A 25430-nucleotide genomic window follows, 5' to 3' on the forward strand; every position below is an offset into this window, starting at 1 on the left:
AAGCACTTAACTGCCTGTGACAGCTGCAGAGGGAACAGCCAGGCAGCTGTAACTTTCTGGGCTTGTGCTTCATTCACAGGGACAAAGGAGGTTTCTGGTGTCAGGTTGGGGCTGGGCTCTGCTGAACGTGGCAGTGCTGCTCTCACGAGGTGCCCCAGGTCCTGTGACTGCAGTGGCACTGGGTCTTCAGTGTCAGGCACCTTGTGCTTGGCTTAGCCTTAGAGAGCAGGCTGCAGCCTGGAGCAGCACTTGCCCACTGTGCCTCCAGCAGCCCGGCCTTGCAGGGAGCTGCAGAAATGTGGCTGTGTCTCCTTTTCCCCATCTGTTACTCTGTGTCTCTTGAACTGGAACAGAACCCGCGTTTGCAGCTGCTCTGTCCTGCCAGCTCAAGTGTTAGGGGGAGGAAACGGTGGTTTTTGTTCTGGCACTCGGGACAGTTTCCACCAGAGGGTACAGAGGTGACCCCGCATGTGCTCAGTGTGGGTTCATTAAAGGGAAGTTGTGTCTGACCCGCGTGCTTGCCTCCTACAGTGGGGCAGCCCCTGCATGGATGAGAGCGCAGCAGTGGCCGTTCCCTCTCCGGGCTGGAATCCTCCTGGGCAGAGCCGGGCACTGTGCGCTGGCTGAGGGGACAGCGGGACGGGCTGGGCACTACCGGGGGGCCATAGCCCAGAGGCCTCTTCTTGCGGGCATTGATGAACGTGGCCGTCCGTGGCTTGGATGGGGGGGTCAGTGCGAGCTCTCGGGTGCCACAAAACCCCAGTGGCTGTGCTTGGCCGTGAGTTGATGGTGCAGGCTGCTCCTGCCAGAGCCCCGCCCGTCCCCTCAGTCCCGCTCGGTGCCGGCCCCGCCCCGGCCCCGCCGCCCCTCACGGGCCCTTTAAGCGCGCGCGGGCCTTTCTGCGCAGCTCTCGCGAGACGCGCGCGCGCGCTCCCGCCCCGCCAGGCGGGCTCCGGACTACGCGCCCCACAATGCCCCGCGCGCGCGCTCGGGGAGGGGCGGCGGCCAATGGCGCGGCGCCCCGCTGCCGGCTCCCCCCGGAAGTGACGTCAAGGGCCCCCATGTGAGGCGATTGCAACACATGGTGCGCGGCGCGGGGGAGCGCGAGCACCGCGTGCGACGTCAGCGCCGCGCGCCGGGGGGAGCGGGCACCGAGCGGCGGGGCCCGACCGGCACCGGCACCGCCCGGGACACACCCGGCCCCAGCGCCCCGCTCCGCGCCGCCCGCCCGCCCCGCGCCGCCGCGCCCGCCGCAGCGCCTGCCGCCGCGGGAGGAGGAGGAGGAGGAGGAGGAGGAGGGAGAAGATGGCGGACGATCCCAGCGCTGCCGACCGCAACGTGGAGATCTGGAAGATCAAGAAGCTCATCAAGAGCCTGGAGGCGGCCCGCGGGTGAGCGCCGGGCCCGCGGGGCCGCCGCCCCGGAGCGCCGGGTGTCCCGGCTGGAGCGGGGCCGTGGCCGGGGCGCTGGCCGGGCCCGCCCGGCGCGGGGGGACGGGAGGCGCAGCCCCGGCCCCGGGGCCCTTTTGTGCGGCCGCGTGGGACCCGGCGACCGCTCGGGCCCGGGGGGCGGCGGGGAGGGCGGGCCGGGGTCGGGAGGGCAGGGCCGAGTGCAAGCGTGGCCGCACTTCCCGCACGGGAAAAGGGAAAAGGGCCGCGGCTGCCCCGGGCTCCCCCGGCCCCGCAGCCGCTCCCGCAGCCGGCCCCGGGCAGGGCGGTGCCCCCGGCCCGGCGGGAGTGGCACAGGTGCGGGTCCCCGGTGCCCGGCCCGTCCGGCCGGCCCGTGCCAGCTGGCACCGGCGGGAGGCGGATTCCAGCCGGGGGAGCCGCTCCTCTGTCCCCGTGCCGCCTTGGGCCGCTCCCAAGGGACCGGCTGGGCCGGGGAGGGCGGCGCGGCGGGGGCAGCGGGGCAGGGGCTGGGGCAGCGCTTGCTTAGTGCTTTCCTTACCGAGAGTTGTTTGATCTTTCTCGCCCCTTCCCCTCCCAGCCAAGGTGCTCAGCTCCGTTTCCCTAGAAGTATGCTCTTCCAAAGTTTGGACAGTGGGAGATTTAAAGTCTCTAGTCCCCCTTTAATCCTTGCACTTTAACTTTTTTTGTCCCCCCAGAATATCTGTTCCTGCAGCCTGCCCCATGCCAGAAGTGCCTGTTTGAGAGGGCAGCTTGGCAGTGGCTGCTTCCATCGTTTGGGAACCCTCTTGAGCCTGAGGAATTGCAAGACTTCAAGGTTCTGGGGCTGTAAAATAGCAAAGAAAGTGTGTCTGGGCAGACAGTCTGGTAAAATAAAAATGAGGGGTCACTCCTTAGCCACCCTTGTGGCTCCAATTTCCCCAGGCTCACCTGAACAGGTGTTGCTGTAGCTGGGGCAGCACTGGCATCGTTCTGGGGCCAGCTGGCAGAGGCTGAGCTGCTGTCCTGCCATGTCCTTCATGCTGGTGCTTGCTCTGTGCAGTCATTCAGCTGAAAACTAACCCAGGCAGGAGGGGATCCCCAGTCACAGGTCTCCCCAAATGTGTTTTACTCTGGTTCATGAGGCAGCTGTGCAGGGATGGTGGGGGGAGAAGCGAGTGGGGAGCCTGGGCTGCCCTGCCCTGTGGCACACTGGACTTTGGCTGCCCCAGCTGATCACTGTGTGCTGTGGGCAGCATGGGCTGTGCTCACAGGGGTCCTGGGAAGCTGAAAGGGCTTGGGGAGCTCCAGGGATCCTCTGGAGCTTTGTGCAAGAGCACTTAGGGAGCCTGGGTGGGTTTTGGAAACGTAGAGTTGGAGTTTTGTTCGAGCTGTGCCCATTTCAGTGTTGTTTGGGATGGGTGAGTGCTGCAGAGAAGGTCCCAGCAGCTGTTGGAGTGCTCCTGGCAGGTGTCTCCTGTGGTGTCAGCTTCCTGGGGCCACAGCCCAGGGTCTGCCCTGTCTGCCCTCCTCCAGTGATCCCTGGACAGCTCTGCTGTGCACTAGAGGTGCCACAGGCACAGTCAGATCTGTGCAGGAGGTTTAGCTGTGCCCCCTGCATCCAGCACATCTCCTGGAGGTGGTGATGCTGCTGTCCCCTAATTTAATCTGTGCCAGCTGCAGAAGCAGCTCCTGAGGAAGGCAGTGCTGGCTCCAGCAGTCTAATCTGAGCAAGGTGATGCTGGTTTGGTGTCTTCCAGGGATGCCTAGCCCAAATGACCCGGTGTGGGTGCAGTGAGGAGGAGAGGTGCTGCAGCCTCAGCCCCCAGCAGGCTCGGGCTCCCTGGCACAGGAGCTGTGGGGCAGTGGAACAGGCTTTTCCTGCCTCTGCAGGAGTCACTTCCCCTTCCTGTGCAGTGGGAAGACCTGTTCTGGGCTGGGTTAGGGGCAAAGCCTTCCAGCAGGGTGATGTGGAGGGCCAGGCCTCGCTGGGAAGGCGTCCCCACCTTGCCTTACTCATGTGCTCCATTAGTGACCCAGCAGCAGTGTCCCAGTTTCGTGTGCTGGCTGCTCCTGCCGGGATCAAAGGACGGGGAATGGAGGAAGCTGGAGTCAGACATTCCCCTGGCCTGTGGTGTTGGGGCACCTCTGCTCTGACCCAGCTCATGGGGTGAGATCTCTGTGCAGCCTGCAGGGGGTTCACAAAAGTGAGCAGGAGGGCGAGGAAGTGCCTGTATGGGATGATGAGGAGAGGGGCAGTGCTTGGTCAGAGCACCCAGGGGAAAGGTTAAAACCTCAGCTTTCCCAGAAGCTGATCAGCTCAGACCTGGAGCTAACATCCTAGTGGGAATGCTCTGGGTTGTTTTTCCAGCCCTGCTAAGGAAATCTGCCTTTCTCACTGATCTCTATAGAAAGAATCTGTCAGTTCCAAACAATGAAAAATAATTTTAAACTCCCCAACCCCACCTCAAAGCCCTGTCTCTGCTGACAGGGACTAGAAGGAGCTGTTATCTGTGTCTTGCTTCCTAAACCAGAAGTTATCTCCTTCCAGCTCTCCAAAGCTGAGTTGCAAACTGTGTGGTCCTGTGCAGAGTGGCTGAGTTGGTGTTTGTGATTTGGTGAGGTGGAGGGGGTAGCTGGGCTCTCGCAGGGTGTGGGGAGGAGCACAGGGACCAGCCCTGCAGGCAATGAACCTCTGTGGCCAGAAGCAGGTGGGAGTAAAAGGCTCCTGGTGGGGCAGTTGTGGCCTTGGCAGAAGTTTAACCTTGTCATGCATCTCTGAGAGCTTGGAGTGCTCAGACTGAGATCCAGCATCTCTGCTTCTCCCCTACTGAGGGACTCATTTTGCTTTCAGTACACAGTTCAGTTTTGTAGAATAGGTTTGGAGAAACACTGGGCCCCCCAGAAGCTGCAGCTGTGTCTGTCTCTGTGGGGCTGCTGCAGCCCAAGCAGAAGCAGCATTAGCCACTGTGTTTTCCTTTCTTCTCCTCTCTCTCGGGGCTTTTCTGCTGTTGCTTCATGCAGTTTTTCAGTGTCAGTGCTAAATTGACAATCCCTCTTTGTTCCTTTGGTCTCTGCAGTTCTGAATAGTTAGCTGGCCTATGGGCAGGGTTTTTCTGCTAATCTAAGCTGTAAATGCTTGGCAAAATCAAGTATCAGCAACAACAAGCAGTCTCTTTGCTGGGAGAGGACCTGAGATGTCACATTGGAATCATGTTTAGAAACTTCTCCATATCTTAGAAGTGCTTTCCTCTGCAAACATCTCTGCTTCCAATGGTACTGACACCTGCCTGGCCAGATGGGCTACCCAGGTGAGAGTGCAGGGTGTGGAGCTCCCTTACAATGGGAAAACTTTCAGGAATGTGCTCTCTGGAGACCTCTCCCCCGTCCTGAGCTTGCTCTGTTGGGAGCAGAAGCCCTGGTTGGTTATTTTACTGGAACAGGGAAAGAGGAGGTGAAGATTGAGGTGTCACTGAAGGCGCTGAGTGCAAACACAACTGAGGCTGGTGTGGGGAAGAACATTTCCCAAATGATGTGCTCTGGAAGGTGGGTCAGACAGGCAAATGCAGAAACAAAGTCTGAACAAGTAACTTATTCTGGTTGTAACTGGAAGAAATGTTTCAAAGCTGGAGGAGGGAGAAATGGCAAGAGGAGGGGACATCTTGGTGTCTCCAGAGTCTTGGGGGGAAAGCAAAGTGTTGCAGTTCCTGCCTGGGTTTGGATTCTGCCATGTTGAGATTTCCATCTGCTATGTGGGAGAAACAGAAAGGGAGAGAAACAGAGTCACCATGAGGGACAGAGGCCTCTCTCTCCTGCAAAGAGAGACAAAGCTCTGCTCGAGTTCCTGGAAAATGGAGCACAGTTCTGCTTGAGGGTGAACAAGCTCACCTGTTGCTTGGACAGAAAAGATTTGCCCACATCATTTGCAGATGGGTTCCCTTGCAGTCTGTCTGGAATCTTGCTGGTCCTGATGGAAAAGTCCAACCTTGGAATTAGGTTCAGGCTGCTGCTGTTTCCCAGCCTGTGGAGCAGGAGCGGGAGGCTGCACTTCTCAACACCTTGTTCTGGGATATGCTGGGGTGCTGCTGCTCTGGGACTGGGCAGCTTGGCAGGGCTAAGATGTGCTTGGATGAGTGATGCTTCTGGGGAATAAGGCAGTCTTAACCTATCCATTGTGAGGGTGGGGGCCCTTTCCATGGGAGGCCTGAGAGCCCAGCTGGCTGTGAGTGAACACCACTGTGGGCAGGGCTGCAGAGCTGCACTGCTGGGGCAGTCAGGGATCACTGGGTCAGTGACAGCTCTCTCCTGTACAGCTTTGCCCTGCTCCCAGTTTCTTTTGAACAAAGTCCTGGGAAGCCATGGTGCTGGGGTTCTCTCCTGCAGCCTGAGTGAGCTGTATTTCCCACCTGGATCAGGCACAGCTCCTGCAGCACTCTCCTGTGAGTGGGTTGTTCTGCTGGTGGTGCTGCAGGTGGAGTTGTGCTGGGGTAACTGTGGGACTGTTGTAGCTGAGTTAACTCCAGCGTGGGTTCTCCTGCTCCATACAAGGATTTACAGCAGATTTAGGGGGGCCCCACCACCATGGCCAGGCAGGACCAAGCAGCTCTCTTGGCTCAGGGGGTGTCACACAGCAGGAGGAGCGTTTGGTGAGGTCTGTCAGCACTGGCTGGTGTCTGTGCCCTGCCAGAGATGTGTCAGTGCAGGGGCTCCCTCCCCTGCTCCCAGCCTGGCAGCAGATCTCTTTGCCTGCCTTCTTTGTCAGGATCTGTTTGTCATTGTGGCTGTGCCTCAGACCTGAGCTCTGGGTCAGTTTAACTGTTGATACAGGAGCTGTTTCTGCAGCTTTCACCTCAGGTTGGGGGTGTGATGGAGGCCTTGCCCAGGCCTGGGTGAGCTGGTGCATTGGGAAGGGCAGAGCCATGCCAGGGGGGTCCTTGGCTTTCCAGCTCATGCTGTGGTATTTAGGTTACAACTCTGTTATGTTGTGCCAGTGCCAGTCATGGGAGAGGCTTGAGGATCTCTCCTGTGAGCTGGTGTCTCCAGTGGCCCTCTCTTGCATAAAGGCCCTGCTCCAGCTGGGATTGAGCTGGGCTCTCACTGTGTGAGGCACAGGTGGGACAGGGGCTGGGGAGCAGGAGGCTGTGCAGGAATTGGGCTTTGCTGACAGTGAGGTTTCTGCTTTGACTTGGTGATGTGACCTTAGCGTGCCGTGTTCAGGGTTGTGGTTGAAGTTCTTACCCAAGGCAGATTGCTTCCTCCAAGCTGTGCTTTCTCATGCTGCCTGTGGCAGGGGGAGTTCCTGAAGGAGGTCGTGTTTCTGTGAGAGGCAGAGGCTGTAATGCCAATAGTGCCTTTTGCTGCTGTGAGGAGAGGGAGGAGGTGTTGGCAGAGGCTGGAATAGAAACAGTGCAGGGCAGAAGGGAGAGCTGAGGGCACTGTGGCAGCAAAGCACGTGGGATGAGCAGCAGCTGCTTCCACACCATTTCCCTGCTCTGCTGGGCCTCTTCAGCTGCCAGTGCCCACAGGGCTGGGGTAGAAGCTGAATGTGGATTTCATACAGGCAGGGCTGATCAGGGCTCTCAGGACTAAGCAGTGTCCTGTGTTTCAGTGGTGCTCAGGGTGGGAGGTCTGAGAAAGCTGTGCCAGGTGGGAAGAGGAGCCAGGGAAGCCGAAGCCAGGGACAATGTCCAAAGGGTTGTTGACATCCTGCTGGTTGCCTCAGTCTGATGGTTGTAAAACATCTCCTGGGCTCTCACCTGCCTGCTGTACCTGTTCCTTTGGAAGTGCAGTGACAATTAGCAAGTGCTGTTTGGAGAGAGCTCACTGGCAGGTGGCTGAGGAGGACCTGAGCTGGAAAAGTGGCTCCAGATCAGAACTCCAGCAAGTGTCTGACAGCCTGTGGCTGTTCAGCAGCCTGGTACCTCTTTTACAACCGTGTGAATCATTAGTGAGCAGCGTGATTCATGCACAGATCATCATTCACATCGAGCTAATGAATGAGCCCCTGAGGAATGACGTGGTAGGAGATGGGAACAAGCACCTCAAAAGAGGACAGACTTTTTTGGCTTTGTGGCAACTGGATTTCTTTTCCCTCCTGTTAGCCACCTATTCCCATGTAGCTCTGGGGCATTAGCATCTTAATAAGCAAATCTGGATTTGTTTCAGTCCCTCAGTGTACATCTTGTACCCAAATGGCCCATTAGCATAATGCAACAAGTCTTTTAAACTTGGAGCATTAATAATTGGAGAAGGAGGAGGGAGAGCAGGGGAGCTGTGGCAAAACTGAGCCTCCCAGTGAGTCACAAATGTCTGAAGTGCAGAAATGTCTGTTCCACTTCCCAGTAATTGGGCATCCGGGCTTTCTGCATGAGGTCAGATGCAGCCAATGAGGCCTATTCAAAACATGCCTGTGCAATTATGTTTTGTGGTGTGTTGCCTTTGATCCAAGGATTTTGGAGAGGCATTGATTCACCTTCTCCAAGGGGTGTGCAGGATGCACTTGTGCTGATTCAGGGCTTGGGATGAAATTGGGATCTGCTCCTGGAGCTGCAGGGACATGGGATGGGGGTGCTGGTGGTGGCCTGAGCAGCAGGATGGGAGCCAGAGCTGGCCCCAGTTTGGGGACGGAGCTGCTGCCCTGTCCCTCTGGGCAGGTGCTGTGTGGTGGCCCAGGGGCCAAGGGCTCTCTGTCACCTGCTCCCTGTGCAGCCTCAGCACAGGAGAGCTGCCAGGCTGTGCTGTGAGCTGGAGCAGGAGTCCGTGACCTGATTCCTGTCTCACCTCCTTTGTCCTGGCACTGAGGGAGGCTGGGCTCAGAGGCAGCTCAGGGGCAGCCCTGCCTCACCTGACCCTTGCTCTGCTCCTCTGCTGGGCAGCCATTTGCTGCCTCCCTGTGGGAAGCTTGTCCTGGCTGCTGGAGCCAGGGGTGCACTGAGGCTCTCTTGTGTTTCCCAGGGTGGGTTCTGGCTGGCACTCACAGCTTGGTTGGCATCTGGAGGCCTTTGCTCTCTGAAAAGGTGGTGGGTGAGGGTAGGAGGGCAGGATACCTTTCCAGGCCAGTCTGAGGGTCTGCTTCAAGCTGGTTCTGGTTACATGAGGTGCTTCTTCTATCCAGTCTGCCAGCATTAGGGGAGAATGATGTATAGGATTCCTGTTGTGGGCTTTGGAGCAGGACTGCAGCAGGAGAGGCTGGCATTGTGTGAGCCATGGTAGAAAAGCTGCATGGTCTCATGCTGTGCAGTTAAGTGGTTTTCCTTTGTCCAGGGGAGAGGTGGCATGCAGAGGCTGATGGAGGAATTCAGTGTCTGGGGCGTTTCTTCAGTTCAGTGGAGGAGGGGGGCTCAGTTTCTCCAATAAATGCTTGTGCTGAAAAGGATTCCTGAAGAATTAATTACTTGGTCTCCTGACTCTGCAAATCCTCTCCTCATACCCACCCTGCCCCCATCTTGTCCTTTTCCTGTGCTTCTGAGGTGTCAGTGGATCCAGAGAGGTGAACTCTGCCTTCCTTTTGCTTGGGAACTGGTCCCTTCCATACCTTCAAACCCTTCTTTGGGTGACATGGAAGCCTTTGAGGAGTGACTTGTATTCATGTTGCCTTTTAGGAGATGATCCAGAGCTCTAGGGTGAAATGCAGGATGCCTCTGGGGGATTGTGAGGTTCCTGCTGAAATTGTGCTGTACAAAGTTCTGCCTGGCTTTTGGCTCAGAGTGAGTCCACAGCACAGGGGCTGTGCTGGGTCCCACTGAGCTGCCCAGTGCTGTGTGCTCTGCCTGGGTGTCTGTGCAGTGCTCAGGGCCCATGGGCTGAGCAGGGAGGGGGAGTTCATTGCTTCTGGTGGAGGCATCACAGAAGCCTGGTGCCTCCAAGCAGCAGTCAGGCTGGGGGTGTTTGCTGGGTTTATTGCAGAGCATTCAGCTGATATCTTACAGGCTGTGCAGTCTTGGGCTTCCAGGTGATGTCACCTCTGAGGGATCTGGAGATTCCCTGCTCTTTCCTAGCAGGTTTTCCAGGAAAAGTTGTGCATCTCCTTCATCTGCTGTTGTCTCTCCAGATTCGGCATCTCAAGGGGACTTGAGGAACTTTGTGTTTGATGAAGGCTTTGTCTTATTAAAAGACCTGAAGTGTTTAATGGGTGCAGCTGTGAGCTGTTTGTTTCACAGCCATCATTCAGGAGTTGCAGGAGTGTGTGCAGAGCTTCCCTCTGGCAAGGTCAGTGCTCTGGCACTCAGGGCAGGATGAGTGGGGAGTGTCCGATGGCCTGGCTGTTGTAAGGGAACCCAAACCAGCAATTTTGTACTTACCAAAGGACACTTGCTTTTTATAGCACTCCATTCAACATCTGTGCTCAGGTACAGCCTGAAAAACCCTCAAATATTCTTTCCTCACATCAGTGATTTTGTGTGCCCTGGGTGTAGTCCTTCACTGAAGTGCCTGCAGCACTGTGGGTGTTGGTTCAGGAGCAGCTCCTTGGCACCTCTGGGATGTTCCTGATGGAGTTGTGCCTTGGATTGCAGTGACATTGCTGCATCTGCCATGCAGCTGCCTGCACGTGGAGCTGCTTCAGCCACCACACAACCTGGGTAGCCTTGGCTGTCCAGGCTCCTTGGGATGGGCTGTGCCTGCCCAGTGATGCCCAGTCCTGGGTGAGAGCAGCACAGGGTACCTGGGGAAGGTACCATGGCTTGGGGCACTGTGTGGCAGCAGTTGGTTCATAGAAAGCTTCCTGGCTGTGGAATGTGGTTGGGATCAGATTATCTGGGAGCTGCTGGCTCTGTGCTCCTGCCAGTCACACACAGGCCTGGTGCTGCCCTTGGTTCCTGGGGACAGCAGGATGCTCATGAAGCTGTGCTCTGTAAAAATAAGCACATTTTGAGTCCTAGGGAATGACTGCTCTGCCTTGCCTCTGTATCCCACATTCCACAGTGTGCTGTTAGTGTGAAATGTTTCACTGTGGAGCAGCTACAGCTCAGCTGCTGTTTGTCAGGCCTTCTCTGATAGCACAGGGCAGGCCAGTCACTGCTATTTATATAGCAGGCTGTGAAATTAGTGCTCTCCCGTGCCAGCTCACAGCCCAAATTGCAGGAGCCAGGTCGATTGAGTGCTCCTCCTCAGAGTGCTGTGGTTGTGTGCCTGCTGGAGGGGAGCTGTGCTGGCTGCTGCTGCTTTGGGCTGTGCCAGGGCAGGACCCATTTCACAGCACAGGGCTGTGTAAGGAGGTAGGAGCCTTGTGGAAAACCACCACGTTACTGTCTGGTGCCAGCTGAGACTGAAGGTCTGAGGATCTGCTCAGCTGTTCCTTCTGGTGGCAGGGGGGTAGGAACATGGTGAGATGGCCACCCAGAGCAGGAGGCTCCTCTGGCAGCTGTCATGGAAAGCAGCCCATGCCAGCAGGGTGCAGTGCCTGCTTTGTGCCCTTGGCTCTGCTCTGGTGCCTCCTGGTGCTGGAGCACAGAGCACGTGCAGAGGGCCCCACTCCTGGTGCCGAGCAGGGACCCAGCTGGTGCCACATCCCCTGGGCCATTGCTGCTCCTGGCCTGACACACAGCAGGGAGGGCTCCTGGGGCCCCTCCTCTCCTGGCAGGGACAGCAGCTGCCTCAGGAGTGGCACAGCTGCCCTGCAGCTCTGGGCACTGGGTTGGTGGTGATTCAGTGCTGCCCACACTGCCACTCGCTGTGATCACCTGTCAGCAGTTGCTCTGAGGTCTCTGTGTGTCTGGGAAAGCTGTTTGGTGGCACAGTTGTCTGAAATTCCAACTGTAGCCACATTGGAGCTTTAATAATAGAAAGGCTGTCCTATCCACAAACCTTGATTTTCTGAGGAACTTACTGTCTCCCAAGAGTGAAATGTGCTTGTTTTTCCTTCCCCTCCTCCCTCAAACAGCCCTCCAGCGCACTGGGAGAAAGCTAGAGCTCACCTGCTGTGGTGTGGGAAGGTCGGAGCTTTGATCCTTGTCCTCTCTCCTGGAGGTACCTAATGCTGCTCATGGCAGGTGCTGCTAAATCTGAGCTAACTGCCCATTCCTGGCAGGGCTGGCACCGTGAGCAGTGCCCACAGTGCAGACAGTGCAGGCCTCCTGCCTCTCCAGAGCTGGCAGAGCTGCCTCCATGCTTCTTTGGAGTGTGTGAGCTGCTGCCCCTCGTGCTCCCAGTTGTTTCCTCTGCCCCTGTCCCCTGAGCAGTGGCACCTGTGGCACTGGCCTGTGGGCTGGGATGTGCTTCTCTCCATCACAAACATCTCGAGCATCCCACCCTTGGATGGCACTGGCAGCTCTCTGGCCAGAGCAGGGACAGCAGTGCCTGGAGCTCTGCAAGGCCCTGGCTCAGCTTGGTCCCAGCTGCTGTGGTGGAACTGGTGTGTGCTGAGCAGGGGGAAGCTCAGCAGTGCTGTGATACCAGGATACAGCCTGGCATGGGGCCCATGCTTCCCCAGGAGTGCTGAGGGGGATGCAGGGCACACCCAGCTGCCAGTGTGAGCAGTGCCCCTGATCCCATGGCAGGTGTGTGGTGCAGCTGTGCCCCCTTTTGGGAGGCCTTGGGATGGTGCTGGGGAAATTCCTTCCCTCATTCCCAGGTAAGTGTTCTCTGGAGCCCTCAGCTCTGGAGGGGACAGGATGGGGTTTGCAGAAATACCCTTTATCTTGTTGAGGCTGCAAAGACCCAGAGGAGACTTGGAAATTACCTTACTCTGCAGAATAACCTATTTTTTTCTGAGTGTTTTTGAACAGCAGCTTTCTTAGAAACTCCTTGCTGCATTTTGTCTCCTTGGGGTGAGTTTAACAGATGCAGCACAGGGTTTTTTAGACCCTGCCATACTGCATTAGGGTCACAGGCAGGTACAAGCTTGCTTTGAGAGAGGAAAGCTGCTCTTGCATGGTCAGATAACGAGGTGTTGGCAGCATGTGAGGGAGTTCTGCAGCCTCCCTGAGTGCTGCTGCCCATCTGCTTCAGCTGCTGCCTTGCTGGTCTCAGTCTTTGGTTGTTTGCTTGTTTAGTGATCCCTTGGAGTGCTGGGTGCGTGGGGACATGGTGACAAGCTGGCTGGTTCCTTGTGCTCTGGGCTTCCAGCAGCCTGCAAGGTGGCTCCTGTGGCAAGCTGCATGCCAGCTGTTCTGCTGGATTCTGCAGGAATTGGTCTGAGCCTGAAATAGCTCTGACTGTGTGAATAGTGGTGAAGCATGCCAAACCTGAGAAGTGCACTTGATGTTGGTAGTGGAAGGTGCTTTTGGATACAAATCCAGACTGGAATTTGCTGAAGGATTGGCCCAGGCACAGTACTGTGCTGTGTTGAACTAGTTGGGGATTTAAATGAGGGGGAGTGCATCCTCTGAGACCCTTTACATTTGTTTGTTTGCAGTAATGAACCCCAAGGCTTGTGAAGGCCCCTCTGTTACTTTGGGTGGGATGTCCCTGAGGAGCAGTGCTGTGACCCTGCCTGGTGCATGAGGAGCTGTGTGCAGGATCAGTGGGTGCTCTGTGCTGGCACTGGTGTTTCTGGGGCACTGGAACACAGCACAAGGCCAGGGGCTGGCGTCTGAGGGGGGTGGCTTGTTGAAAACTGAAGGGATTTTTACTGAGGAATTGCTTTTTACTGAGGAATTGCTCTTGGGAGTGCACACCCAGCCTTCCTCCTTATTGTGCACAGAGCTGGGGAAGCATCTGGAGAGTCAGGCCTGTGAGGAGCAGCTGAGGGGTCTGGAGGGGCTCAGCTTGGAGAAAAGGAGGCTGGGGGGGCTTCTTGCTCTCTGCAAATTCCTGTAAGGGGTTTGTGGGTGGGGGATTGGGCTCTTCTTCCAGGCAGCTTGTGACAGGACTTGCTCCCTGCTCTTTCCCCTCTGTCCTCAATTCAGGACAAATTGTGTGCAATCTCTTCCTAGCAGGAGAGCCATGGAGTGCCCAGGGGTGTGACAGTCCCACTCCCACCTGGCACACTGGGATGCCCTTAGGAATGCAGTTAAGTGTGATGGGCAGAGCTTTCTAATCTCTGGGAAGCTGTAAGGCTTTGTTCTTTGAGAGGAGAAGGTAACTTAGGAGTGCTGCTTGCACAGAAGTGGGGAAGAGTTGCTTTAGTTCTGATCAGCCTCTTGCTCAAAGGAGCCTGCTGGGAGTGATAGCCATTATCTGTCCCCTAGGGCTGGTGCCAGTCACTGGGTGGGGAATGCTTTAATTGACTGGGCTGTGGAGTATTCTTGGCTGGGGTGACCTGAGAGCTGCCAGCGTGGCTCAGAGCTCCTCCTGGGAATAACACAGGCCAGTGTGGCTTTGTGACTTCCACTGGTGTGGATGGGGAGCTCAGATATTAAAACCAATTAGTTGTCTTTAAGGTCAAGGACTTATTTGACCTACCAGCCTCCATTTCAACTTGGCCTGGATTGAGGATCTTTGGGAGAGGGCTGCACAACTTGTGTAAGGAAGCTAATGGAGTGATGCTTTTTAAAGCACTTCCCTGCTGCCTCTGTAGCCCAAACACTTCAGCAGGACACTGGTATGTGCCAGCCTGAAACAGCAGCGAGCAGGGGCTGGGGTAGGCTCCTTCCATAAGAAATGGAAAAGAGCAAAACCTTGGGGTTTGATGTCTGAAAAGCACTTTGTTGGTGCTCTGACTCAGAATCCTGAGAAAAGGCTTTTTCACAGAGCTTAGCTGCTTTGCCCTTGAGAGAGCTGGAGGGTACGATGAGGGATTTGATTTTTATGCCATTACTCTAATGGGAAGCATGAGGTCTGGGTTAAATCTGAGACAATGCAGAGGCAGCACTTCAGACATCTGGGATACTTCAATGGCAAATGGGAGGTACCTGCTGGAAGGCAGATGGGAACTTCCCCAATTTTCCTTTTGGCTTTGGGTGGATTTGAACCACAAGGCAGCTTTGGGGATTAAGATTTCTGCAAGACCCACCCCAAAGCCCTAGGAAAAATGAATATCAAACTTATTTTCCTTTAATTTAAGCCTGTCCTGTGATTTGTGGGGTGTTATCTCCTGACTCTGTGCCTGGGGTTGGTGCTGGTGAAGCAGCAGTGTGTGCTTAGCACAGCTCAGTTAAAGCAGCTGCCAGAGCTGATGAGCTGCTCTGGGGACAAAAGTGATAGTGGGAAAGCAGAGAAGACTCACTGTGACAAAGGAATCCTTCCCCTTCCATTTTCTGTATTAATCTGAGGAAAACAACATGTTAAGACAGCACTTGGGCTGCTTGGTGCTCCAGCTGTCTGAGAACAAATTAAATGGGCTCTGAGATGTCCTTGAAGTATGTGGCTGCATTGTTTTAAATAATCTCTGCTGGGAGCTGCTTCCATTCCTTCTGCTCACAGCCCCTGGTCTGTGCAGCCTTTGCTCTGTACGTGTGTTCTTTCTTCCCATGTAGTGCCCTGGAGTGAACAAGCAGCTTTTGGAGGACTTGCTTGGTGGAGGCTGAGCACTGAAGCAGAGCCTGTTTTGGTTTTGCTTTCTTTCCTCTCCCATTGTTGTCCAGCACAAGGGGAATTACACCGGCGACAGTGAAGAAGCGTCCTTGGGGGAGGGAGGAGAGAGCTGTGCACGTGGGATTTGGTGTGAGGGTGCTTGTTGCTCTGCTGCCTGCTCACATCCCTGTTTTCCCTCCCCAGCAATGGTACCAGCATGATCTCGTTGATCATTCCCCCCAAAGACCAGATCTCACGAGTGGCAAAGATGTTAGCGGACGAGTTTGGCACCGCCTCCAACATCAAGTCCCGGGTGAATCGCCTTTCAGTGCTGGGAGCCATCACATCTGTACAGCAAAGACTGAAACTCTATAACAAAGGTAACTCCTAGCTTGTGTGGATGCTGGCACACTTCCCTTGCTTGGAAGCAGCCTTAAGTTCCTGCACTATGCAGTTTGCTGCTAATCAAATCTGTTGGCCTGTGCTGCTGTTTTGCACTGATATTCCAGGTATGTTGCCTTGATGGCTGCTTCAGGGGTGGACTTTGGGACTAGAGTAGTAAGGTGGTCCTTGTCTTGAAGGAGTGGGGTCATGATTCTGTTCTTAGTGCTTACTCTGCTAAACTTGGCCAGGCTTAAGAGCTGGATATTCTGCAACAGTTCATTTGTGTTAAAGTAGGAATTTTCTGTCAAGCAGAAACTTCTGTGTGCCTTAAGCATGGCATTGAGCAGCTGCCATCATTGTGGGGGGAACAGACCCAGGCCATGTCAGATGAGCCCTGGCAGAGTTCATTGTTGCTGCTTTTGCACTGGCCTGTGGCCTTCCCTGGGATGGGCACTCTGCAAATCCCTGTGTGGGGAGCAGCAGAGCTGCAGGGGCTGCTCAGCCTTTCTCTCTCTCTCTTTACAATTCTCTTGCAAACTCATGGCTTTGAGAGGCAGCTGCACATCTGCTACAGGTGCACTAAATGAGTTTGTTTCCCATTGTAGAGACCTGGGAGGGAATGAGGTGGGGAAAAGGGAAAATGAAAAGTTTGGGATCTTGATTTCATTCTGCTGGCAGTCAGTTTTTGATGAGTACAGCTTGTCACATTTCTTAGTGATCTAAACCTGCATTGTGTTGCTTGTAGTACCTCCAAATGGTCTGGTTGTTTACTGTGGAACAATTGTGACAGAAGAAGGAAAAGAGAAGAAAGTCAACATTGACTTTGAACCTTTCAAACCAATCAATACGTCGTTGTATTTGTGTGACAACAAATTCCACACGGAGGTAAGGACTCCCCATTGCAGGAGCCAAGCTCTGGGCACAGCCTCGCTGTGCTTGAGCCACAAGAGCAGCAGGAACATGGCCTGGGGAGGGCTCTGGGTGGCTCGGGACTGCCAGAGATGAGGAATGCCTGCTGGAAGGAGCTGAGGGACTGCCCAGCTCCTCCAGCCCTGACTCTGTAACCCACAGACAGGAGCTCCTCTCTGTAACTGGAGGAAGGCTGGGTTTTCCTTAACCAGAGGCCCATAGATACTATTGCAAGTCAGGCTTTAAAATACTGCCAAGATATTATCAGTGTTGCCAGTCTTGCTATCAGATGTGTTAACTGAGAGCCTTGATGGAGAGCTGGCATGTGCCTAATCTGTCTGGGGGGAAGTGGGATTATTTTTATCCAACATCTAATTAAGTGAAATGAATGGTTTGAGGCATATTGAAAGAAATGTGGATTACAGCAGTCAGTGTATTGCCTCTGAGGCTGTTCTGGCTCTGGCAGGTGCAGAGGTCTCCATGTTTGCAGTGCCCCTCACGTCCTTGATGTTTCCCATGATAAATGTATGGCCTGAGACTTAATTGCCTGTTGTCAGACCCATCTGACAGGGCTTGGCAGGCCCTCCAGTGATGTAATTCTGCTTGTCTGTGTGGGTCTGTGGAGATTTGGTCCACAAGTGGCTTCCAGAGGGCAGGAGTACAGCAGGGAAAGGTGTGCTTGTTGCACAGGTGAGGTCCATCCCTACTATTCTGTCTCCCCACAAAGGATGAAATCCCAACGTGCCTTTGACCTCCCAGGAATAAAAACCTGTGCACAGGCACAGGTCTGCAGTTCTGCTGGGTCCCTGTGCCCATAGATGAGTGAAAGCAAGAGGGAAATAAGAGAATTCAGCAGAGAGCCAGGATGCCAGGCCCAGGGAGGTGTTTGTCCCTGCTGCTGTGGGCAGTGGGAGGCTGCTGGGTTTCCTCCTGCCCTGTCCCTGGCAGGAGATGAATTCATTTGGTCTCCTGTGCAGCTGCTGCCTCAGGGCACTGATTCCATACAGCAGGCTGTTCCCAGGAGCAGCTGCAAACCCACTGGTGCTGGTGTGTGGCAGTGACCTGAGGGGAATCTGTGGGAATTGCTGCTCCTGGTGATGGATCAGTGCCAGCCCCTCCCTGCACAGGCTCTGTGCTCTGCCCTGCTGGGCTGTGGGGTTGTTTCCCTGGGGATTGCCTGCCCTGCTGGGCTGTGGGGTTATTTCCCTGGGGATTGCCTGCCCTGCTGGGCTGTGGGGTTGTTTCCCTGGGGATTGATTGCCTGCCCTGCTGGGGCTGTGGGCTCTGAGCTCTGCCTTTGCCCCTCTCTGGCTGCAGAGCCTGGAGCCCTGAGCTGAGAGCAGGGGCAGCTGCTGGGGCACCCACAGCTCCCCTGGAAGGTGGGAGGAAGGGCTGCTCTCCACCTTTAGCTGCAGAGAGGGAGATCAGTACAGCCTGAAGGAGCACAACAAAGGCAGTGGTCCCTTGGTGCTTGACAGGTCAAACAGTGCAATTGCTACCAGAGCTGATCAGGGAATCACTGATCATTGGTTCTGTATGAAAATAAGAGGAAATCAAGGAATCAGAGCTGTAGTCATGGGCTGCCTAGCAAGAGCATCTGATAAGATATCTTCTAGATATTTTATTGCCTGTGTGGAACTGAAGTAATTCCCCCAGGGGCTGTGAGCCCTGGTGTGTCTGAGGGGCAGGATTTACAGTGACTTACTCTGATACCTTGGCTGGAGCATTCATTCCAGTCCCACATTTTGCTTGGCTCAGTCCCAGTTCAATAGATTGCAGTGTAATATGCCACTTCCTCCTCTCATTCATCCCACTGCTGAGGAATTAATACAGAATATTTACTTTGGCCAGGAGATTCCATTAAACCTTAGCCTCTGTTTCTTCTAAGCTTGAGAGCTGCATCCTGGCTTGTGTGGATTTTGGAAGAGGATGACTGATGGGTTTTATCCTGTCAGTTCAGCCCAGTAATCAGGCTGACAGCCCTGCAGGCAGCTCCAGGTCCCGTGCACTAACCCAGCACCATCACTTGCAGTGTTAAACTGGTGACTTCAAGCAATCTGGAGTTTTGACAAGTTCCCCATCCTACTGATGTGGTTTTGCCAGCCAGAAAGAGGATTCTGGCTATTGCTTTTTTGGGCATGTGTAAGTGAGCAGGAGTGTGTGTGTGTGCTGGATGTTTCTGCCCACTCAGACAGCCCCTGAGGCAGCAGCAGCTGAGAGACTGCCTTGAGAAAGGAGTGCAGAGTTTGGATGCTTGGGCAAAATGAGCTCAAAAACCTTGATACTGCTCTGTGCTTTGGTTGGGCAACTTAAATGACCTTATGGGAAATAATCAGCTGCTTTTTTTAAAGGAGGAAAATTGATGAATAACTTCATTTTGCAGTAAATGTTCTGGCTGTCTTCTCCACAGCCAGTTATGCACAGGACTATTATTGCTGCTGTTCCTTGTGCTCTGTAAGGCTGAATTTGCTACAGCCACTGTAGATTTATTTCATCATTCTGCCTGTGGGACTTGAAGTCAGCAGGTGCAGCAGCCCAGTAGTGGTGCTAGAGAGGCTGTGTCAGTGCTTTGGACTACAAAACTGAACTGACAATGAACTGAGCAAGGTCTGCTTTCCTGGCTGGAATGCCAGGAGAATTACTGAGGAGAATTACTGCTCCAGTTGTGCCAGCCAGAGAGGTGAGGCAGCCTCAGAGAGGTGGGATCCATTGCACTTCACACTCTCCAGAGTTTTGCTGTCACACCTGCCCGTGACCTCAGGTGGGGAGCTGGCAAAGCTGGGAAATTGGGGTCAAAATTAAACTTGAGTTTGCTCTGTGCTCCTGACAGTGTTGTATGGGATGGGGTTATGTGTGGAAGGAATTCCTTTCTGGGAGGGTGGGCAGGCCCTGGCACAGGTGCCCAGAGCAGCTGGGGCTGCCCCTGGATCCCTGGCAGTGCCCAAGGCCAGGCTGGACAGGGCTTGGAGCAGCCTGGGACAGTGGGAGGTGTTTAAGGTCTCTTCCAACCCACACAATCCTGAATTCTGTAGTGATCTGGAATAGTTACAGCTCCTGACTGTGCTGCTTTTCCTCCACTTTGTTGATGCCAATGCAGCCATGAGAGCAGTGAGCTGGGGCTGCTGGGCTGTGCTGTGCTGCCCCCTCACTCACACTGTGTCCTTTGCAGGCCCTCACGGCGCTGCTCTCCGACGACAGCAAGTTTGGCTTCATTGTAATAGACGGGAGCGGGGCCCTGTTCGGGACGCTGCAGGGCAACACGCGGGAAGTGCTGCACAAATTCACTGTGGATCTTCCAAAGAAGCACGGTAACTCACTGGGCTGCCTCTGTCCTGGGCTGGGATGGCAGGGTGGAGCTTGGCCTGTGGGGGTTTAGCTCTGCTCAAGTCTGTGCTCCCTTGGAATCTGACAGCAAAGCCTCCAGTCTGAGCCTTCTGTCAGAATTAATGAATCACAGCAATATTCAGTTGATCTCAGAAGTGGCACTTTTTGTTTCTTGCTGCGTTTGACCCTTTCTTTGGCTTTGGGACAGTTGTAACTCAGTGTTAGTAGCCCAAGCAGCAATCCCACTCAGTGGGGTTGTTAAGGTTTGATGTGCTGGGGCTGTGTGCACCCTGCAGGGAGGAGCAGCGAGCTGCTCTCTGCATGGGGCTCATGGAGCAAGGAAAATTCGAGTTCCACTCTGTGCTGCTGTGTTCTAGCCAGCCACTGATGAGTTCAGCAAATTGTCTGCTGGTTACTCCCAGTCCACTGTCCTTTGTAGAGTGGGATGGGACAAAATGAAACAAAAGCACTGCCTCCAGTGAGGCTGTGCAGCAGAGACTGCTGGGCTGTGCTGCGTCAGCAGCGTTTGAGGCAGCTTACAAAGGAGATGGCTTCTCTTGAAGGTACAGGGAGAGAAGATGTGCTCAGATGTTCCATTTCTACAGAGTTGCAAGTCTTTATAGAAAGAAAAGAAACATTTTCCTCTGTGGAGAAAAATCTCCTGGTGGGAATGAGCCCTCTTTATTCTCTGAGTGTTCATGGCAGCCCTTGCCTCGGCTCAGGGCACACTGAGTTCAGGAGGCTGCAGCTGCCCTTGGCTGTGGTTATTCCGGGCCAGCTGTGTCCTGAGGGTGCTGCTGGCGTGCAGTGTGTCCCCATGGGTGCCCTGTCCCTCCCTGCAGGCAGAGGAGGTCAGTCTGCCCTGCGCTTCGCCCGCCTGCGCATGGAGAAGCGGCACAACTACGTGCGCAAGGTGGCCGAGACGGCCGTGCAGCTCTTCATCTCCGGGGACAAGGTCAACGTGGCCGGGCTCGTCCTCGCCGGCTCGGCCGACTTCAAAACTGAGCTCAGCCAGTCTGACATGTTTGATCAGGTGAGCAAACCCTCCTGGCTGGGTGTCACTGGTGGGGTGGTGGTTGTACAGAGGAACGGAACTCTGGCCTCTGAAGAGATCTGATCAAAACTAAAAATGCAATGTACCCAAAGGAGTCTCCCATTTCTGAGAGCTCCTGTTCTTGAAATAGGGCTAATAAGAAATCTGTCCTCCCTGGTTTGGAACCGGCATTCGCATTCTTTGTGTTCCAATAAAGCAGAAGCTTTATTGGAATTGAACTGCAGTAAACCTAATCCTGGTCCCTGTTGCCTGAAAGCTGTGCTTCAGTACTGTGCATTCAGAGGTGCCTCAGGTGAAGTGCAGTGATGGGAGCAGTGGCTCCCGTGGCAGGGTGAGGAGTCTGAGCCCTGCTCTGGGCTGGATTCACCATTTCCTGTCTCCTCCTTCTCTCCTTCAGCGGTTGCAATCCAAAGTGCTCAAACTAGTTGATATTTCATATGGAGGAGAAAATGGCTTCAATCAAGCAATTGAGTTGTCAACTGAGGTCCTCTCCAATGTGAAATTCATCCAAGAGAAAAAGCTAATAGGTAAGTGATGCACTGCAGCCTCCTCCTGAGCCAGGTGTGGCAGTGCCCTTGTGCTGCCCCAGCCCTGCCATGCTGCCTGAGGGTGGCACTTGCAGTGTTCCTTTTGCCTGCTCACCTCAAGTGCTGGTATGGGGCAGGGCTTTGGTTGGTTCCTTTTCCACACCAGACTTCTTGGGCCTTCTCTGTCCTTCCATCAGAGATCCCCTTAGTTCCAAGCTTTGTGGTGGCAGCTGCTTCTCCCAGTTTCTGGCACTCAGGTGCAGCTTGTTTGGAGTTGTGTGCTGTGCTGGGTGCTCATGGCAGGCTCTGTGTGCCCTGCAGGACGATACTTCGATGAGATCAGCCAGGACACGGGCAAGTACTGCTTTGGTGTGGAAGATACACTAAAAGCTTTGGAAATGGGAGCAGTAGAGATCCTGATAGTGTATGAAAACCTGGATATCATGAGATACGTCCTGCACTGCCAAGGCACGGAGGGTACGTGGTGCTCTGGGACATGGGAGCTCTCAGGGTGGGACACCTGAGGGGCCTGGCTGGGATGGGTTTGCTGGAGGAACTCCCTGAGGATGTCTGACCACAGGGATGTTGTGTAGGGCTCTTTGCAGCTTTCCCAGCCTCTGGGGGGAGAGCTGGAGCAAGCAGGGCTCCAGTGCACAGAGGGAATTGCAGTGCCAGGGGAGCACTTGGTCCCAGGGCCAGCCTGGAACCTCCTTCCAGCTTTGTGAGCGTGGTACCAGAGGGGAGCCTGAGGGGACCTTGTGTGCAGAAACACAATTGCTGGGCCTGCAGCAGGGCCTGTGCCCCTCTGTGCTGGCTCTGCAGCTGCTCTGTGCTGCTGTGCCTGTGGGTTGCTCACAGAGCTTTGCAGAGGAAGGAAGGCAGTGGTGGTGCCCAGACCCCCTGTGTTGTAGTTGCTGGCTGTGCTCAGTCTCCTGCTGTCTTTAAACTGCATCTTGTGGCCTTACCCAAACTAATACTATCATTTTTTCCTCCCTTCTCAGAGGAGAAGATCCTGTATTTGACACCAGAGCAAGAGAAGGATAAATCCCACTTCACAGACAAGGAGGTATTTCAGCTTTGGGGCTTCTGGCTTTGTTCTCAGTGTGTTGGTGCAGAGCTCTGGACATCTGGGCTAAGTTTGTCCCAAGCACCTGAGCACAGTGACCTTCTGGCACTCAGTGTCACCTCAGGGCAGGATCCTGTGGCTCTTCTGTGTAACCCCTGGATCCCACACCTGCTTTTCTCCACTCTTCCCTGCTGCCAGTGCCAAGGCTGTGTAAATGGGCAGTGCCAGTCTTTGAGCACCACCTCCAAGGGTTTGGTAGCCACCATGCAGGCAAGGCCCCAGAGCCATTGCTTCCTGCTTACTGGCACTGCTTTGGTTGTGCAGAACCACTGTGAGCTCAGGAATGGTGACCTGGATCAGGAGCCAAGGGAGTGTCAGCTTTGGGATGTCTTTGACACCTGGAGCTGTCATTTGCCAAACAGCCCTCGTGCACCAGGGGTCTGTGCTACTTTGCAGGATAACTGGGAAAAAAGTGTCCCTTGCCAAAGGGTGGGATCTGTCCCACTTGGCTGTGCCTGGGAGCCATTCCCAGCTGTTCCCTCCTGGAGGGAGGACTGCCAGCCCCTGCTGTGCATGGAGGGTTTGCAGTGTTACCTGCAGTGAGGGGCTTCTGTTTCACAATAATCACTGCACCTGCTGTTAGAAAATGGTGCCTTTTGGCTCTGCTTGCATGGATCAGTGTTCCTGCTGGGTGAGGGGGCACAGCAAGTCTGAATGAGCAGTGAAGCTGAGGTGTACCATGGAGTGACACTGGAGCAGAAGAATCAAGGCAGTTTTTCTCCTGCTTCTGCACTGAATGTTGTATTAGAGGCCCAAAACCCCGCCAGTGATTAATTCTGTAGCACCAGGAGCTGCTGGTTGTGCCTGCCCTTGCCTGGTGCAGTTGTGCCAGAATGCCTTCCCCCAGGAATGTCCCTGAGGAGGGAGCCCTGGCAGGGCTGCTGTCCCTGCTACAGCTGACAGAGCCATGGAGCCAACCTTGGGAGGGGATTTTCTCAGTACTGAACACACAGGGACTGTAACAGGGCTTTATTATTTATTTTTCCCTTCCAATGTCTCCACAGACTGGGCAGGAACATGAACTCATAGAAAGTATGCCCCTCCTGGAGTGGTTTGCAAACAACTACAAGAAATTTGGAGCAACATTGGAAATTGTTACAGACAAATCACAAGAAGGATCCCAATTTGTGAAAGGATTTGGAGGAATTGGAGGTAAACTGCAAGAGGAAAATCTGTTTGTGTTGTTTAGTGGTTGGTTTGATAATCTGGTGCCAACATGAGTGGGATTAATCTTATTCCTGGCAGTCATGAAAGCAGTTTGAGAAACCAGTTGTGTTCAGCAGGGTGGATTCATTCCCTGTCCAGCAGGATGGTGATCCATGCTGGGCCCTGTCATTTGCCAGCTGTGTTCCTCAGTGCCTGTGTGCTGTGCAGGGCTCAGGGATGGGCTGTGCCCCTGTGCAGCTGCTGGAGCTCAGGAGGGCCCTGGCTCTGTGTGCTCAGGGGCTTGGTGGCAGCCCCTGCCCTGCCCTGGGGCTCTGACAAACCCCAGCCCTGTTCCTGAAGCACTTGGGGCTGTTGCTCATCTCTCAGAGCCTCCCTGATCTTCTGCTTCTTTTCAAAAGAGAAGTGGTTTTAGTCCATCCTGGGGAGCAGTGAGGCCTCTGGGAGCCTGTCCTGCTCTGCAGCTCCCTGGCATCAGCCAGGCCTGGCAGAGTGCAGGTGCCTCCTGTGCCAGCCTGGCCAGTCCTGGGCAGGGGGAGCCCCAGCACTGCACATCCTGGCTGGGCTCAGCTCTGGTGGTGGGAACCAGGGAGAAGGATATTGTAAAGGGGAATTTCTAGGTTACAGAGAGCACCAGTCGGGAGGAAAGAACCTTGGATTGTTTGGCTCCATAAGGAGCAAGGTTTCTAAGTTTCAGGGTTTGTAATTCCCGGAGTCTCTCATTTCCTGCCAGATCCAGCCTCATTGCATGGTGGGATCCTCTTTGCTCCCATGCCCTGTAGGCTGGAAAGGAAATGTCCTTGAAAATCTTCACCTCAGTGAATGATTCCAGGGATACAGGATTTCCAGAGCCCTGGGTTGGTGTTTGGGGTAGGAAGAGGAAAACAGACATAAATCCTGCTTTTACTTCATTGCAAAAGTAGCTGCAGTGCCAGCTGCCCTGTGGATTTCACTGCCAGGCTGGGTGTGAGCAGTGACCCTCGAGCAGGGATGTGCCACTGGTGCTGGTGGAGATGCAGCCCCAGAACAGGCTCAGCTTTTCCAGGCTGGGCAGCTTCCCTGGGGCCCTGAATGAATTCCCTGTGGCATTTCCCTCCCAGCTGCCTGTGCTGCCAGGGCTCAGTGAGGAGCTGTGCCTGGGGGAGCTAAAGGCTGTTTCTTTGCAGGTATCTTGCGGTACCGGGTGGACTTCCAGGGCATGGAATACCAAGGAGGAGACGATGAATTTTTTGACCTTGATGACTACTAGGTAGTCGAGCTGGGTCCGGCAACACGTGCCTCGCCCCTCCAGCATCCAACCCAAGGAGCAAACTCATGGTGGAAAACACAACTGATCCCTGCCTTAGAATTGGAACATTTCCAGAACTTGATCCACGAGCATTTGGATTTAAGAAAGCAAAACCCTACACTTTGATTTGTCATAGTGTCAGTACAGCAGCAAACTACTAAGTTCCTATATGCCACTCTGGACTAATTTAAAAAGAATCCCAGTTTTTACTTTTACTCAATGGTGAAATTGGTTGCTCTTGTATTTTATGGAAATGATTTTTTTAACCTTCATGATACATTAACTGCTGTAAACCTCTTCCTTCCAAAATTAATAGAAGTAAGATCCTACTGGTTTGTTTCTTTATACTTTGATTGGAGAAATCAATTGCTGCATTTGGCAGCGCCGTGACCCATTTACATGGCATTCTCAGCTTAGCCTGCAGAAGAAATGGAACGAGGTTGGAGCCATAATTCTCTTCAAAAGCTTGAGGAGGCACTGACCTGAGTGCTGGTTCATTACATGTGGCTTGCAAATTCTGATGGTTTGGGGAGGCTCACCAGCCGAACGTGCTTTAATCTATTTGCAGAAACACTGCTCTTACAAACTAGGAAATGCACTTCATGGATTGCAATGAAAATGCTGCTGGAGTCTTGGGCTTAATTTGGATTTGAGCAGTGCAGCCTTCAGGAATTTATTTTTTTTTCAGTCTTGACAAAAATAAACATGAGATTTCAGTGAAGTAAGGTACACTTGGCTTTTTGTTCCTCAGTAAGTTTTTCTTTTTGCTTTAGGACTGCGTAAGGTTTCCTTGATTATGTGAATTTGAGCCCACAGGTCTTAAATGGAAGTGGGTGTTTGACAGGAATACTGAGTCAGTGGAGTGAAGGCTGAGTTA

General features: G+C 54.3%; 1 protein-coding gene across 1 annotated transcript; it reads left to right on the plus strand.

Moving 5' to 3' along the window:
- The first annotated feature begins 1121 nt into the window (after window positions 1-1121).
- On the plus strand, window positions 1122-25281 carry ETF1 (eukaryotic translation termination factor 1). The gene is made up of 10 exons (XM_064725013.1): window positions 1122-1391; window positions 14982-15157; window positions 15907-16046; window positions 19240-19378; window positions 20237-20427; window positions 20846-20975; window positions 21297-21452; window positions 21977-22041; window positions 23106-23253; window positions 24432-25281. Exons 1-10 carry the CDS (start codon window positions 1306-1308, stop codon window positions 24512-24514), a joined length of 1314 nt encoding a protein of 437 aa, XP_064581083.1. The 5' UTR covers window positions 1122-1305; the 3' UTR covers window positions 24515-25281.
- Window positions 25282-25430: the final 149 nt, after the last annotated feature.

This window comes from Zonotrichia leucophrys, chromosome 13, assembly GCF_028769735.1.
Source record: "Zonotrichia leucophrys gambelii isolate GWCS_2022_RI chromosome 13, RI_Zleu_2.0, whole genome shotgun sequence".
Lineage (NCBI taxonomy): Eukaryota > Metazoa > Chordata > Aves > Passeriformes > Passerellidae > Zonotrichia > Zonotrichia leucophrys.